The sequence below is a fragment of the Maniola jurtina genome, chromosome 5 (assembly GCF_905333055.1).
Source record: "Maniola jurtina chromosome 5, ilManJurt1.1, whole genome shotgun sequence".
NCBI lineage: Eukaryota > Metazoa > Arthropoda > Insecta > Lepidoptera > Nymphalidae > Maniola > Maniola jurtina.
In genome coordinates this window covers 5336991-5354763 of record NC_060033.1, presented here as the reverse complement: position 1 = coordinate 5354763, position 17773 = coordinate 5336991, and the positions used below count along the sequence as shown (strand labels likewise).

At 35.0% G+C, this 17773-nt stretch overlaps 1 protein-coding gene across 5 annotated transcripts in view; it reads left to right on the top strand.

Annotated features, from left to right (window-relative positions):
* The window catches only part of LOC123865117 (Down syndrome cell adhesion molecule-like protein Dscam2), an 80725-nt gene that overhangs the window by 2047 nt on the left and 60905 nt on the right, over positions 1-17773 (top strand). For 3 of the 5 annotated variants that reach the window (XR_006795906.1, XR_006795904.1, XM_045905967.1), the window contains exons 2-8: positions 7485-7542; positions 14555-14622; positions 15073-15164; positions 15488-15579; positions 15838-15989; positions 16835-16925; positions 17026-17446. Coding sequence is in view for 1 of the 5 variants with exons in the window: in XM_045905967.1 (XP_045761923.1) it covers positions 7485-7542; positions 14555-14622; positions 15073-15164; positions 15488-15579; positions 15838-15989; positions 16835-16925; positions 17026-17446 (974 nt within the window). In the remaining 4 variants the exon portion in view is untranslated. Of the gene's footprint in view, positions 1-7484; positions 7543-13867; positions 13890-14554; positions 14623-15072; positions 15165-15487; positions 15580-15837; positions 15990-16834; positions 16926-17025; positions 17447-17773 lie in introns of those variants that run through there. The other 2 variants (XR_006795907.1, XR_006795908.1) reach the window with 2 other exon arrangements.

Sequence of the window (17773 nt, the reverse complement as noted above, 5' to 3'; positions counted from 1 at the left end):
TAAGGGTTATCTAACCTTCTTTTCTACAAGAAAACTAGAAAATAGCTGATAACTTTTAAACGGCTGAACCAATTTTTTTGGATTATAGCTAAGAACACTCTCGATCAAGCCACCTTTCAAACAAAAAAAAGTAAATTAAAATCGGTTCATTCGTTTAGGCGCTACGATGCCACAGACAGATACACAGATACACAGATACACAGACACACAGATACACAGATACACACGTCAAACTTATAACACCCCTCTTTTTGGGTCGGGGGTTAAAAATAGGTATGTATGACGAACTTACCGCAGATCGAGGAGAATTTTTATCGACTTCAAAAACAATGTTTTAAGACAAGTACTTTTGGATCACTTCGTTCTACATACGACGTAGGTACCTACCGATGATCTTATTTTGAAGTCATATAAAAATCATGGATAGTATATCGATGACTAAATATAAAAGGATACTAGATGACTAAATCATATTACCTATGTATCTATTATCTCACCATAAAAGGATACTAGCTATTGTCCTATAGGAACCTACGTAGAGTTAGTTCTATAATAGTTAGTTCATCCTTATGGGGTTTAACTGATTATTTATTATTAACAAACTCGTCGCAGTAATAAAGTTCGGTTTTTATTATATACATCTAGCTAGTGATTTTGAGGGTGAAGGGTGCCAACGCAACGGGACCCTATTTAATTCCGTCCGTCCGTCCGTCTGTCAGCATGCTAACAGTAATCATTATTGGTAGAGTGGTAATTTTCACAGAGTATGTATTTCTATTTCTACAAGAACAAATAGTAAAAATTCTAGAATGGCTACCATGCCAATAAAATTGATTTTTCTTATTCGATGACACGTACAGAATCTTTCGTGTGCGAGTCCAACTCGCACTTGTCCAGTTTTCCGTTTGAGCTTGCAAAAATATACCGACAAACATTACAGATTTATTATAATAGATAGGTAGTATGAATAGTAGTATTTTGTTTTATAAAAATGCGCGTAACATTTTTGATATATTTGAAAAACCTCATCGGCTGAGTGTTTGCAGAAAAATTGCTCTGGAATATGAAAAACATTTTAGGCCGTCACGATGTCGTCGCGTTCTATGAAAGTTTTCTTCTTATCTAGGTTGCATCTCGCGGACCCCATTGAGGCTGTTATCATAGTGAAAAGTAGGTAACTAAAATAGGCTATTATAGTATTACCAAACCATGTTATCTTAAAAATAATCATTTTAACTCATCGCCGTGGCCGGTAGTGCCAACTTCTAATTATGGGTTACTCTCCGAATGAGAATGCCATAGTCACCACTTTCCAAATGCGGATTGGCAGATTTCACACACCTTTGTGAATAAATAAGATTTAAATCGAGTGGTGGTTTATCACCATCAGACGATAATGGTGATAAATGACAATAAACCGTGACCACAAGTTTCCATGCTATTAACAGATTTTAGTCAAACCTCTAAAGTTCTGTCATTCAAGCTGCTGTTGCAATTAATCAAATTGTTTTACGCTTTTGCAATAAAGTTCATTTTGAGATCAACTCGAAACATATTTCTATCTATCAAGAGTACCCTAATTTAAGTATCATTAATATTCAAAATTTTGTTAGTCTTGTTTAGCTGTTTTGTTCCTACTCGCATCAACAACATGTTTCGCTACGCTCTATCCCAACATTTTAAAACCCTAAAGCCTAACTCGAAAGCGTTCTTATTCCCCCTTCGCTTTGAGTAAAACACTCGCTGGCGTTATAAGAGCTTCAATGGGATCTGGGAGATGTAGCCTAGATAAGAAAACTTTAGGTAAGGACGTCGCGCGTCGGCCTGAAAAGCTTTTAAAAATGTTTACGGAGAATTCTTTTTATAAATACACTCAAAAATAAAGCTACGTTTTCTGATAATATTTTGGCGCTGCGGTGTCGTTTCGTTTTGCTTGTCGAAATTTTTGGATTCTATTTTTTTTAATTTATACGCACCAAAAACTTTTAACAGAAAAAAAGAGATAAGATGTGGGCAGGGAAGCTGCACTTGGATTTAATTTTTGAAAATCTCGAGGTTCATACAAACTTTCAACCCCTATTTAACTATATTGGAGGTAGAATTTTAGATAAAAGCCCAAATATCAATTTTCATGTATTCGTAACTCGAAAAATGACGGACTTTCATACAAACTTTTATAATCCATTTAGAATTAGATTAACGAAGATTTTTTGAAAGTTTGACTTCTAAGGGTACTTAGGGGTTGAATTTCGCAAATTAATTCTTTGTGAGTGTCCACGTCGTAAGAGGAGCCTAATATCAAAATTTTAAGTTTCTGTTGATAAATTAGTCAGTCAAGACAAGTTTTACGTTATACATGGTTATTACTTGAAAAGTTCTGAAATGGTCTAGTATGAAAAATATTTATTTTCTACTATCAACCAAAATTCATTTTGGCTTTTACCTCGTTATCACTTATCATGTAGGTAATAGAATTGGTAGGTATGTAGCCATTTGATGGGTCATATAAATATTTTCAGAGAGGCTTCCCGCGTTACATACAAATAGTTAATCTCATTTTCGTCGGACGGCTATCCGTCCTGGGCAATTTATTACGACTCAGAAGCGCCGGCCGTCCCGAATCGGACGTATATAAATAAGACGTACATTGAACATTTATTACGGCGAATTATACGCGTAGCTATATTTTGCTTCCGTTTTAGGGAATTAGCAAGCTTTTTAACCCGCGACCCAAAAAGAGGGGTGTTGTAAGTTTGACGTGTGTATCTATATCTGTCTGTGGTATCGTAGCTCCTAATCTAATGAACCGATTTTAATTTAAATTTTTTGTTTGAAAGGTGGCTTGATCGAGAGTGTTCTTAGCTATAATCCAAGAAAATCGGTTCAGTCGTTTGAAAGTTATCAGCTCTTTTCTAGTTACTGTAACCTTCACTTGTCAGGAGCGTTATTTTTGAACTAGCCGATGCCCGCGACTTCGCCCGCGTGGATTTAGATTTTTTGAAATCCCGTGGGAACTCTTTGATTTTCCGGGATAAAAAGTAGCCTATGTGTTAATCCAGGATATTATCTATCTCCATTCCAAATTTCAGCCAAATCCGTCCAGTAGTTTTTGCGTGAAGGAGTAACAAACATACACACACACACACACACACACACACACATACAAACTTTCGCCTTTATAATATTAGTGTGATTTACACTTTGTTCAGCATTTTTTTCTGACTAACTTTCATTATGATCAACCCATCGCGCCAGGTCACTACTGAGAACGGGTACCGGGAACGGAATAAGAAGGGTTTATATTCAGGCCATAGTCTGTCACGCTGGCCCAATGCGGATTGGCAAACATGCACAAACAAATATGTTTTGTTTTAATCGATTAGAAGTATTTATAATATTATTTTACTATCAACATTCATTTGGAAATTCCGTTCTTTGTTCTGAATTTCATTCATTTTAAAGAGAAACAGAAAAATAATTATTGAATCATCCACCCGTGAGTAATAATTGCGTATACAGAGTATAAAATAAACAATTAATATTATTATGTTGTGCGCAGTTGTCCTGTGAACCCGTCGAGGCGTGTGAGCGATTTATATGAGATAAATTCCGCCTCATGTTTCAGAAGTTGCTGCTCTTTTGTACTGTGACCATTCAATTTGGATTATTAACCGCTGTGCATTTTATACGAGTAAACAAGTGTAAATTAAAAATTTATAACATCCCCGACAAGTGAAGGTTAACTAGATAAGAGCTGATAACTTTCAAACGGCTGAACCGATTTTCTTGGATTATAGCTAAGAACACTATCAATCAAGCCACCTTTAAAACAAAAAAAAACTAATTTAAAATCGGTTCATTAGTTTAGGAGCTACGATGCCACTGACAGATACACAGATACACAGACACCCAGATACAGAGATACACACGTCAAACTTATAACATCCCTCTTTTTGGGTCGGGGGTTAAAAATGGTCACTCTACTACCTCTCACAGTCCTCATGTTGACAAGGTGTTGATAGACTGATTTATTTATATACAGTGGACCACCGCTAATCCGGCCCTTGTCTAATCTGGCACCCCCTGTAATCCGACATGCCTATTTTTATTGATTTTACTAAAGTCATACATAATAAAGTGTCATTTTTACTTCAGAGTATAGAATCTTATCAATGGATCTGTAATATTTTGTTGGATTATAAGGCACTCTTTTGTAAAAAAATCCGGACTATAGGGCGTCTTAGGCAGTACTCTACATTCAACTTTGCCTTGCAAAACGTCCGTCGGATTACCGGGTGTCCATTGTATTATTATTTTATTTTAAAACAAATATACATTTTAAATATTATAATAATGACCATTAATGTACCCTGTAATGTTTCATCACTAACAGAACGAGCAGGTACGCTCACCTGTCATGTCGCCTACTCATTTCTGCTATCAGCGAGCGCGATAAACTTTAGGTTGTTAGATTAGATAGATAGAGGTCCGAGTTTTGATATCATTGACTTATAAGAACACAGATTTTAATGACTAGCTTTATGACAAAATAACAATATTTCCTGATTTAGATTTTTCCAGCATGGTCCCATTACTTTTCATACATGAATATTTGTACAACAAAATATGCCCGAAAATGTAAGCAGCGAGTAAATATGGGTAACTTCGCATAATTGACAAAGTTTCGTGCGAATTTGTGTTTACTTTTTCTTTGAAGAATATTTTATGAATAATTTTGTGTCAATTTGAATTGATATTACGTTCAATTCAAACAGATGGAACCCAAGTCTACATAATATACTAACTTTCCTACGAGTATATCTCCTATTTTCAACTCCTTTCGCTTTGATAAATCAGCTGATCTGTTAAAGATTTTTTATCTAAATAAGGGAAATGTGACTGGTCTATTAACGCACAACTCAAACTAGGTATGAACGGCACGCAGATAGCTGTTATGACGTAGACATCCTCAGAGAAAGGATTCTTGAAAATTCAACCCGTAAGGGGGTAATCCTTAAGGGTTGAATTTTCAAAAATCCTTTGGCTTGAAAATTATGTAGTCAATGCGGACGAAGTCGTGGGCATATCTAAGCTAGTATCAAAATAAAAGCACAATAGAATCCTTAAGAATGTCTTTGACGTACTTAAAAGTTTGACTATTAAATTAAACTGCCATCCTTTTAGCTTTAGCCACTGCATCGTTTGGGCAAGTATTTAAAAGTTGGAAAGTGACGCAAAGTATTTGAATAGAGGAAAAACTTCGGCATAACTACTATCTGGGAGCAGCTGTTAAAATATTTTAATGCATTTCGCCTAAGTCACAATAACCAAAGTGAACTATAACTCACTCACTCACTCAGTAAAAGCGGTGAAAGCCTAGTGGTTAAGACTTTGGCCTCCTAGTCAGGGCAATTCGTGAAAAGCCGACGCGCTCTCATAGTGCGAGAGAATAACATTAACTCCCTACACAATTGTTCATATACTTAGATGGGACATCATCACCTTCAAATTATGCACACACTTGTGCGTATAATCAGACGAATAGGTTCAAGATTTACGACTCAAAAGCAGCGGGAAATTATTGTCTTGGCGTCATACTAAGGCCACTGTTATGCGTTTTTGTCCGGCGCTATGTGAATTTCAAACTTTACGGCAAAGGTATCATTCCTTGACAAACTCCAACAAGAGTTTATAATTCAAGATGCTATGAGTTAAACACGACAAAAGACGAAGAAGATTGAAGTCTTGATGTAATAGTATCTACTGGTGTAGGATGGATGTAACTTAGCTTAATTATATAAGTTTTAACAACCTCGCGCTGTCTCAAAGGCCTTGTACAAGTTAATACCTGTTTATAGCCTGACAAGACATCTTTGTTTTGATATAAGTATTCTCTTGTTGTTTTCGTTTCTTTTATACAATGTGTGTGTGTGTGTGTGTGACAACAGTACTTCTAATCTAAGAAAATCAAAAAGTTCCCATAGGATTATTATAGACCTAACATACGTGGACAAAGTCGCGGGTAGGTATATAAGCTAGTAGAATTATATAAAAATGTCTGTTTTTTATACATTCCTGTACTTAGCTATACCTACTAATGCAGCGCCATTTGCCTCGTGTTCAGAATATTAAAGTTTAGAAAGATTGTTATTTTTTAGCATAATGAATATTATTATAAAGAAATTAAAAGCTGTGATAGCCTAGTGGTTTACTTTTTTTACAACATTAACTTTTTGGAGTTATGTACGTTTTAAGAAATTAAATATCACTTGCTTTAAAAACATTGTGAGGAAACCTGCATGCCTGAGAGTTCTGCATAATGTACTCAAAGGTATGTAAGTCTGCTAATCCGCACTTGGCCAGTGTGGTGGACTAATATCCAAAACCCTTCTCACTCTGAGAGGAGACCCGTGCTCTGTAGTGAGCCGACGATGAGTTGACCATGATGATGACGATGATGAAGAATATTAGGTTCTGTTGCTACGAGGTAAATATATCTAATTTTGGAAATGTACTTTAAGAGGGGTCTCTCCGTCACTCGCTTCATACAAACGTAGTTCCAATTTCATTTGAATATTAAGCAACCAAAGTCCATGAAATTTTGCAGACATATTCTAGAAACTAATGTCTATGTCTGTGGTTTTCCAGATTTCTGTTAAAATATTCGGTTTCAAAGTTACGCGGTCTTAAAAATTTACATACAAATCTTTGAGCCCCTGTAATTCTAAAACTACATATTTTTAGAAAAATCTAAAACGCCACAGACACAGAGATTGGTTTCCAGAATATGTCTGCAAAATTTCATGGACTTTGGTTGCTTAATATTCAAATGAAATTGGAACTACGTTTGTATGAAGCGAGTGACGGAGAGAACCCTCTTAATGTAACTTCACAAACATTTCAAGTCGTATCTTTGAGGAATACCGAGCGAAATAGTATAAAAGCGGACTGCTAAGTGTAATTGCCGAAGTTTTAACGATGTCGCCATTGACGTCGCAAACTTGAACTTGATGTGTTCCGCTTCTTAGATGTAATGGAACTTGGTCCTAATGGGGCTTTATCACTTCAATATATTGTATTTTAAGATTATTTTAGAAACCTTCTTTAAATCTCAAGGTTGTAAACTGAACAGAGTTGTAAGTGGATACGTTAGTCAGTATGTTATTCTTTAGATTACAATTGTGTATTGATAGGCTTTATTAAATTTTTAACCCCCGACCCAAAAAGAGGGGGGTTATAAGTTTGACGTGTGTATCTGTGTATCTGTCTGTGGCATCGTAGCTCCTAAACTAATGAACCGATTTTAATTTTGTTTTTTTTTGTTTTAAAGGTGGCTTGATCGAGAGTGTTCTTAGCTATAATCCATGAAAATCGGTTCAGCCGTTTGAAAGTTATCAGCTCTTTTTTAGTAATTATTACTGTAACCTTCACTTGTCGGGGGTGTTATAAATTTTTTATTTACACTTGTGTTTTATTTGTTACAGGTTTAACATCTGGTATCAATGTTATCGAGCACTTTCAAAAACACCCCATATTTTTAAGGTGAGTAAACATAACATTCAATACTTCTAACATAAGCCGAAAAAAACTTTTTCGGTTTGCGCAATTTTCTTAATTTCCGAGTAGGTAGGTACTAGCCTACCTATGTTCTTCACTTCACTTACTTCTTTGATGACCAGGTGCCCATTTTTTTATTCTGATACAAATTACTCTTTGACTGCGACCTCACCTGCTGGTTAGTGATGATATTATGCTGTCTAAGATGGAAGTGGGCTAAATTGGAAGGGGTATAGTAGTTTCATTAAATCCGTATCCCTGATCGAATACTACGCAGCATCTTATCGGAACGCTAAAATCGCTTGGCAGCACGGCTTTGCCGGTAGAGTGGTGACCACTGACCAGCCACGGCCGAAGCCTCCCACCAGATCAAAAGCCCCTTTTCCACTTATCTTGCCGTCAAAGATCAACCATGAAAACTTGTACAGGGATCCTCGTAGTAGGTGATCTTAAAATGCAATCTTTCCCCGTGCAAAAGATCCGTTTGTAGATCCCTCTTTCTAGCTGGTAAGTATAGGAGCGTTCAAAATGCAAAAACCTTAAATGCTACTAAATTATCGCAGATAACTAAATACCTATTATCGTAAAAAAAATCGATAAGGTGAGTATCTGGCAGATTTCAATATAAGTATGTACTTACTTAATAAACTGATAGAAACTTTGAAAAAATCCAGCGTAGATATAAGATATACGACGTTAAACGAAATAATGATTACAATTATAATGGTAACCCGAGGGGATTTTATCTTTTAATTAAGATTAAATTAATGAAAATTGAGGGACGAAAATGGACGCGCCTCTACGCGCACTGCTAAGACTGAAACGAACATAACAATATTATGAGTGGTGTACCTAAGTATGGTTCGTATTTATGGATTTCAAAAAAAATATTTGTTATTTATTTCTAAATTACTGCTCTGTATTATTAAGTTATTTATTACAAGCGTATAGAAATTTTGCCGCTAAATACCTAGACGAAGTTTGCTAAGAGCTTAGCAACTTTGGCAAAGTATTACCCGTTTACCGGCAAGCGGCAAAGTAACGAAGTAATGTACCTATATAGTTAGTTACCTGTAGTAAGTAATCTCTTCCAGACGTCGCGATACGCTAGACGGTGTTAGATTACTCCAAAGGTAGTCGTTAACCCCAATACCTAATCGTTTATTTGGTAGTTTTAGCCTATATAACTCAATCACTTTGCTCTTAACTTAGGAATTTAACAACTTAGAAAAAACTTAGTTTGTCTCATTAAGACATGAAAATAATAGGTATATATCCAAATCTGTTCAGGCACTTAGAATTACTTACAGTGGAATAAAGAAAAATACATGAATCCTGAAAACATAACACTCCTTTTTTTGGCAGTTTACACAACTTGTTTATAAGAATCATATTCAACTTTTATACCTATATTCCTATTATATTATTATTATTCCTATTATATTATTATTATTCCTATCACGATAGAAGATACCTTGAAACCGTTACCAGTAAGCAACGAGAATTCCGTAAACTACTTAGCAATTACACTCAAGTGCAGGCATCGTTTACCAACAAGCGGTAACGTAACGAATTAATGTGTCTAAATTACCCCACCCTAACGCCGCATTCGGCACTACGATGAAACAATCCAGAATTTCATCATTAACCCAAATACAGAGTCAAAGCCCCAGAATTTCATACAATTTAACGAAATTACTATTACAAATCCCATTCCTAGTGTACAAGTTTGCTTAAACTTAAGGGAATACGAGAGACTCCAAAGTTTTACTAACCCCTCAGAATTCTAATGTACCTATCTCTTTAATTCACGGGATAAACAACTTTACACCGTGGCTTTAAAGTCTAATTTAGCGAAATTAATCAACTTTTGTTTGCGAAGGAAAAACAATGGAAACAACTGATTTCCTTCAGTTCAGATCGTAGTTCCAGTAGTTAACGAGTCGGTTTGGTTTCGAAAGAATAACATTGGCGCCCATTGTTTATACAATGGACGTGGAAATTGGGGAGCTGTTGAAGTATTTACTTTCTTACTTCCCCCTTTTTAAAATGGAAGCACGTTAAATTCGATAACGATCTAAAGGTATAAAGAAGACTTGAAAGAAAAAACAGAGAAAGTTACTAAAATAACAGGAACGTAAAACTGGTCATTTTTTATAACTTCTATGGCATAAGAAGCCTGAATTAATGTCGGATTCATCCAATTACTTTAACCCATCCGAAGTCCTTAAGGAGATGTAACGAGTATTTACTCTCTATAGCGATGATACTTACTTCGATTTCGCCTCAAATAGAACCAAATCACTCCCATCATAAGGATAACATCACGCGTCCATCCAATTCAATTGTTACAAACCTTCAAGTATTAGAATAAATGAGCTTTTTCGGATCTACTGGCCTAGATATCCAGTGTTTGAAACTGTGCCATGGACTGTTGGAATTTTAGGTTATTGGGACCCGGAACAAAGGCATATAAAAGTTTGGGAGTCGGTGTATTCTAGTTGTTTGTTTTACATACTGTGAGAGCGATGTTTGGAATTTTATCGGAAGTTCTTAACTCGTATCTCTTGTCGTTTCAACGCCGTTGCTGAACTTTTTGTATGATACTGAATTCGCGTCTGTTTCGACTTTTAAGAGAAAAGTTTTGTAAAGAGGAATTTTTAATTTAATATGGAACTTCTTGACTTGTTTGGACTACTTTTATGCATATCTATGAGTACCAATTAAATATAATGTATGGGAGCATAATTATTATTATTGTACTCTCAAAGATCTCGCTTTTACGGTATAAGACAACATCTTGTAAAAGACCTGTATACCATCCTCGCCGTTCTCCATAATATTCTCAAAAGTATATGAAATCTGCTAATTCAAATTTGGCCAAGGGTGAAAAATGGCCCCACCCTTCTCATTCTGAAGGAAGACCCGAGCACAGTAATGAGCTGGTTAATAATGAATGATAACGCAATAGAAATTAGTATTTACTTTGTATTGTAACCCCTTGTATTGAAAAATATTATATTTCTTGATTTTTTTAATATAGGAAGCTCTACTTCTTTGTCCCGGATATGAATGTTATGCTTGTCAAGGCGAAGTGGTCTCGCGACATGTGCTCCATGTCTGGTCAAGTGCGAGCTGTGGAGTTGTTTTAGAATCAAGAATTTTCCAAGCAATATCTAGGCAAGCGAATTCATTTTTATTAACCCCCGACCCAAAAAGAGGGGTGTTATAAGTTTGACGTGTGTATCTGAGTATCTGTCTGTGGCATCGTAGTTCCTAAAGTAATGAACCGATTTTAATTTAGTTTTTTTTTTGTTTGAAAGGTGGCTTGATCGAGAGTGTTCTTGGCTATAATCCAAGAAAATCGGTTCAGCCGTTTGAAAGTTATCGGCTCTTTTCTAGTTACTGTAACCTTCACTTGTCGGGGGTGTTATAAATTTTTATTTTACACTTGTACCTTTTCAGGATGGACGTAATAAATATAAAGGTCTATATTTTTGAGCTGACAATTGGAGTAGGTAGATAGACATGACTAAGGCAAGCATTGAAAAAATATTTTCAAGGAAATACTGCAATTACGGGAATAGTTATAGAACTCAAAAACGGGCACGTAGTCAAAAAATTGTCATAAAATACAAAACTGATAAGTTAGTAAAAATTTTAAGATTTTAGGACATTAAAGAAAGGTAGGTACTTATTCTAATGTGAACTAAATAGAGTGTTCGTATCTTTTTCTTACCAGTACAGTAACAAAAGGACAGGCAAACTTATTTTAATTAAAAACCTCGTGACTTTACCAGCTTTGAGCAAGGTGTTTAAATTTGTAAAGCAGCAGTGTTTAAAGTTATAAAAAAACTCAATTTTCGTCTTTTTTTAGCAAATTTAAAAATTAAGAGATGCAGATACTCTTCAGTTTAGAGAAAGACATCAGAATTGACGCCATTATCGAGTAGTACTATAACTTTAAAATAATATTGAAACTTCTGGATTTCCCAAATAACCGCCTGCTATATCCAGACCTCTGCGCAGTTTTAAAAATCTGCAAACCTAATTTTTCTTCAAGCCTAAAGCACACTATCAATGTTATAGCGCGCCAGCAAACCTATCTCGATAAACGAAAGGTACTTACAGAACGAAGCCAGTCAGAGTCTAATCGATCTAATGGTCCTAGGTAGCGCGCAGTCTATTATTTTTTCACAGTAGTAATCGTGAAATCCTCTTTTTAGGGTTCCGTACCTCAAAAGGAAAAACGAAACCCTTATAGGATCACTTTGTTGTCTGTCTGTCTGTCTATCTGTCTGTCTGTCTATCTGTCCGTCCGTCGTGTCTGTCAAGAAACCTATAGGGTACTTCCCGTTGACCTACAATCATAAAATTTGGTAGGTAGATAGGTCTTATATAGCACAAGTAAAGGAATAAATCTGAAAACCGCGAATTTGTGGTTACATCACAGAAAAAACTATAGTGTTTTAATTTTCAAAGTAAGATAACTATACCAAGTGGGGAATCATATGAAAGGGCTTTACCTGTACATCCTAAAACAGATTTTTATTTATTTTTATGTACCTATAATAGTTTTTGTTTTATCGTGCAAAATGTTGGAAAAAATACCCGAGCACGGAACCCTCAGTACGCGAGTCTGACTCGCACTTGGCCGGTTTTTTTTTAATGCAGGTCAAGCCTCGGTAAATAGACATACAAAATGGACACGGCGCAACTCATCAAAAAAAATAAAAAAATAAGCATTAAAGTATGTTTTCATATTATGCATAACGTAAACACTTTCTTTGGCGACTTTTTCTTCCTTACTTTATAGGGCTGTTTACCTACCCCAATTTATTTATTTTTATAATGCTACTTCAAAGAAATTTATTATACCTCTCATTTCCTTTTTTGTCGTCTCTAACATTAAGAGGTCAATTTCCATATTTCGTGTTACATGCTGAGAACATTTATTATACTACCTACTGGTTAAAATCTTCTAATAGAAGAAGAAAATAACGTTTACCTTAATCTACTTTTTACGTATTTACCTAGATACTAGATGATGCCTGCGACTTCATCCGCGTGGATTTGGGTTTTTTTAAAAATTCCGTTGGAACTCTTTGATTTTCCGGGATAAAAGTTGCCTACATCAATTTCCAGGACCTCAATGAATTGGTTAAACGGATAGGCCTTTATGAATCCCGTGTAAACTTTTTAATTTCCGGTATAAAAGCCTATGCCCGTCCCCGGGGTATATGCTAACTCTATACTCATCAAAATCGGTTAAACTGTTAGGCCGTGAAAAGCTAGCAGACAGACAGACAGACTCATTTTCGCATATTTTATAATATTAAGTATGGATAACTTTAGCAAAAGTTTGATATTAAGTAGGTACTTTTTCTTCGATGAAACTTAAGGTACAGTGATGAAATCATACATAGAGACAGAATTTTGGTTTGGAATATCAGTTTTGGAATATTGGTTTGTAATTATGTGAGTCTTTCCTATGATGATAAATTTGGAGCTTAAATCGGGAAAAAGTGTAAGCGCCCTCTTAAAAAGTTTCCGACTACAAAAGTTTGTTTTGCTCTACACACAATAACCTCAGCGAATAAACGTGGGACCCTGCATACTTCTTTAAGCTTGTTGCTTATTACTGCATTCTTTGTGTTCTGGACATAAGTTCTGTCTTTGTTTTCTTTTAAAGGTGTTTCTTTTGTAGTGTTCCAATTTTAGAAATGTATCCAGGTACTTATTGTACGACGTCGGATACTTTTCTTTCAGACTTTATTTGGCACACAATTAACTTTATAAGTAGGTACCTCGTCTTCAAAAGCTTGAGGAAACTTTGTCATCATTTTTTTTATATACTTATATAAACAGCGAGCAAACGAGCAGGTGGGTCACGTAATGTTAAGTGATTACCGCCTCTCATGAACATTTACAGCACCAGTGGAACTGCCAAATGCCAATGCGTTGTCGGCTTTTCAGGAATTAGTCGATCCGTCCCTTGAATAACCCCATGTTGAAATCTAGTGGGAACACCGTCGAAGGGAGTAGGTTCCACAGTTTTTATGTGCGTGGACAGAACAGATCTGGAATACAGGGTGGGTTTTTATCAGTTATGATATTACAATGAAACGCATGATTTTAATGAGCTAGATCATGTTCTCCTGGATTACCTAACCTACCTGGATTACCTAGGTTGGTAACATCAACGAGTTAGTATTAAAAATCTCGTTTCAAAATAAAATATTCTTTTCCGTGTATCTAATATCCGTTTGATAACTTATGGGACGATGTTCAAAGGCGGTGTTTACTCACAAGAAATAAGCTGGTGCGACTCAGTGAGTTTTGCGTTTAATTTTGTATCGGCAGAATTACATATTATTATTGTGATACTTAATAATTTTAAGTGATTGAGTATCAGGTTTTTGCAAATTTAGGCATAGATATTAGTTTCTAGAATATGTCTGCAAAATTTCATGGACTTTGGGTGCTTAATATGCAAATGAAATTGGAACTACGATTGTATGGGGTAAATGACAGAGAGAGCCCTGTTAAGAAGGTTGATAAGTAGGTACCTACTATACGTTACAACTCTACAATAAGTCATCACAAATTGTTTCAAAATTTTATTTATGGTAGTGGTTGTTTTCTTACTTGTATATAATTTGACTTAATTAAACCTGTTGATAATACTTACTGCACTCCATACTCGACATTCAAGCAGTATAACAATACTGCAGACCAAATAATGATGCCAAGATGTGTATTTTGTATAGACTCGGATCACGGAAAATTGCGGTTATACAAGATCAATCTTTTAATTATATTATTAAAAGGAAAAACAATTTTATCCAATAAAAAGCACGCTATTTATTACAAAGCCTTGCTTAAGGTCTTCGTCATTAATAATAATTATGCTCATAACATCAATCAAAAGATCAGATTCCTTTAATTAAAAATAATTGCTTCCATCTGAATCATTATATTTTTGTTTTTGTTACAGATCAATATCCAATTACGGGAAAGATGACACTTATAGAGATTTTGCAGAATGGAATTATTATAATAAGCGTAAGTGATACAGCTGTAAATTGAGTACTGCGATTCAAATAAAGTATCAAATACCATGCAATAACAACTTTCCTTTGTTCTGTGATTTATTCATTTAATTAAAAAAAAATTGTTGTCAGAAGTATTTTAATAGGTGTACTTTTTCGTAGCATTATAATTGATGTGTTGGTTTTTTATAAACTGGTAAAGGCTTTAGTGGCAATGGCAAGGCACAAATAATTTGAAAAATTGAATTCGAGCTGAAATGAGAGCTGAGATGTACGTGAAGTGCGAACTATTGTCATCCGATTGCGGGTTCGGGAGTAATTCAGGCCTAGATAGAGAAAGCAATCACCATGTCTGACAGATATGCTATTGGTGAATCGTTACTTAAGGAGTAAAGAATATCAAACAAACGTGAATGAACACTCTTTACAATTCAGGTAGCACTAATACTTTTATAATTCCCAGGTGTACAGATAACCCTGAACAGGTACAAAAGAACTTTACCAATGATGATTTCTCAACACTTCAGTGAAACTACAATTACACCTGGTGTTGATGTAAGTTTTATTAAAAATTGATTGATACAAAATAATATTTATAATCCTGGTACTCAAACTCTTTTTCACCTAAATAATAAAAAATACCCTCATATGACCTTGAAAGCTTTTATGCAAAATCATATAAATCACGAGCTAATATTTCGATGCCAATCCTGACTTAATTGGCTTTCTAAATTCACGCAATATTGGATTTTATTACCTTTGTAATATGGCATGATTTCATGAATTTCAAATGTAATTATTCTCACGAGGAATTAAGATACGCCACATATAAATTTGAACTTTGAATATATATTGATAAAGTGTAAATTGGTCTGTAGGTAACGCTCCAGTGTGTAGTCAATGGTCCTCATCCAGCTAGATTTGTTTGGGAAAGGGACGGAGTTGTTATCTCTGCCAATACAGATTCGAGGTATGTTTAGGAAAATTGGTTGAGTTTGTATTTTTGAACATTATCTTTTCACGTATAACTGCGTAAAAATTTCCTTAAAAACAAGCCGATAATGTAAGCAAGCAAAAGTTTGAAGCCTTAGTTTTAGTTGGAAAAGAAATATGAGAATTTAAGATAAATGTAAGACAGAAGAAGCCAAATATTCGTGTTAAGTTATAAAAAATACTTAGAGTTTTAAAAACTTTAGGACTTAGTTTAGAATAATCATAAACATTTTAGGTATTCAATAGGTCAAACCATGACAACCGATGGGGGAGTGACAACCCAACTTAACATTTCACATGTAAGAGTTGACGATGGAGGGCGATTCGCATGTGTGGCTCATCACGGAGACGCTGTGGTATCTCATGAAGATAGACTTAATGTTTATGGTAAGACTAATTTAAATGTAGTGTAGAACCAGGCGTTAATTATTATAATTAACGCCTAAAATTATTAGAAGTCTACTACACTGGAAAAATCTTATTTTTATTCATTTGTTTATCAACCCCCGACCCAAAAAAGGGGTGTTATGTTTGACGTGTGTATCTGTGTATCTGTCTGTGGCATCGTAGCTCCTAAACCAATGAACCGATTTTAATTTAGTTTCTTTTGTTTGAAAGGTGGCTTGATCGAGAGTGTTTTTAGCTATACTCAATTATCGGTTCAAAGTTATCAGCTCTCTTCTAGTTAGTAACTTTCACTTGTCTGGGGTGTTATAAATTTTTAATTTACACTTGTTTATTTACAAACCAAATAAAACGGTATGGTAAAAATATGTGCAGCATGCAACAACACTATGCACACTATGCATAAAAGCAAGTAGGCAATGCGTTTGTATTAGTAGAAAAGCGGGCGGTGCTGCATGTTGTACTATGCAGATTTTTAGTTAATTTAGCATATTGCAGGAAAATAAACTTGTAGTTCCTTGCGTTCTCATGTAGAAGTTATTGAGAATATTCTAGTCCAATGAACTGAACAAAAAATATTGGTAAGCAAAAAAAAAATTGCTGGAAAAGATAACTTTAACCACAGTTAACCACAACTAACTTTATTAATTTGTGAACAGAAATATTCTAGTAGGAGTTTGTAGAGAAAGTTAAATATTTTGATTTGGTAACTTTTTAATTATCATGTTCACGGTATTGTAAACGCCGTCATAAAATTGTCGTAAAAGTTCAGTTGAAATTGTTTGAATTTTGTACTTTCTGATGAAAAAAACTTTAACCACGAACAGGTCCCCCCTATATCCGGACGCTGCCACCCTTCAAAGTTCAGAGCGGGCAAAGTGTCGTTCTCAGATGCCCCTACTACGGTTATCCGATAAGGTAAACAACAATTTATCATTGAAACTAACTAATATCATCCTTGATCTTTTAAAAAAGCTTGATTTCTTTTTATTTCCTAAAAATCGATATGCATTCACAGAGAAATAACATGGGAATACAAAGGAAAAGAAATTAGTTCAGATGCAACACAATCCACTCGATATAAAAGACTCATAAACAACACTGCCCTTAGCATAGAAATATTTGGTAGGAAACCTAAGTTAAGAGCTAAAAGAGATATAGCGACAATCACAAACGATGGGGTACTAAATGTAAATAAAGTTAGTAAAAGTGAAAATGGAGCCACATTCGCGTGTATAGTGAGAAGTCCATCTGGTGAAATGGCGAAAAGGTCATTCGAGTTACAAGTAGTAGAAGCTCCGCAGTTAGAAGAGATACTTCTAGCGTCAGATCTTCAAGAGGGTCAAATAGTACAAATACATTGTAATTTAAAGAGTGGTGACTCGCCAGTATATTACTCTTGGTTGAAGGATGGAAAGAAAATTCCTTCTAATCTTAAGGTGAGTGTGTGATTTGGATTTAATCGTTAATTTATAAATATCTTATCTAGTGGGTGTTAATAGCTGTAACACAGACCATATAAAGAAGCGGTCGACACACCTATCTACGATGCAACCCACGCGACAGGTAACAAAGAAAAATAGTAGAACATCATAGCAAGAGTTATTATATCAAGGAGAGAGTCGAAAGAGCAGCGCAGGAAGAAGATATAGATATACAAAGTTCATTCCTTAACAAGGAGGTGGCAAGGCCACCCGTTTAATGCTATAGCGTTATTACAAAAATAGTTTTTACTCTTATATCCTTGAAATTCAATCATAGTATTC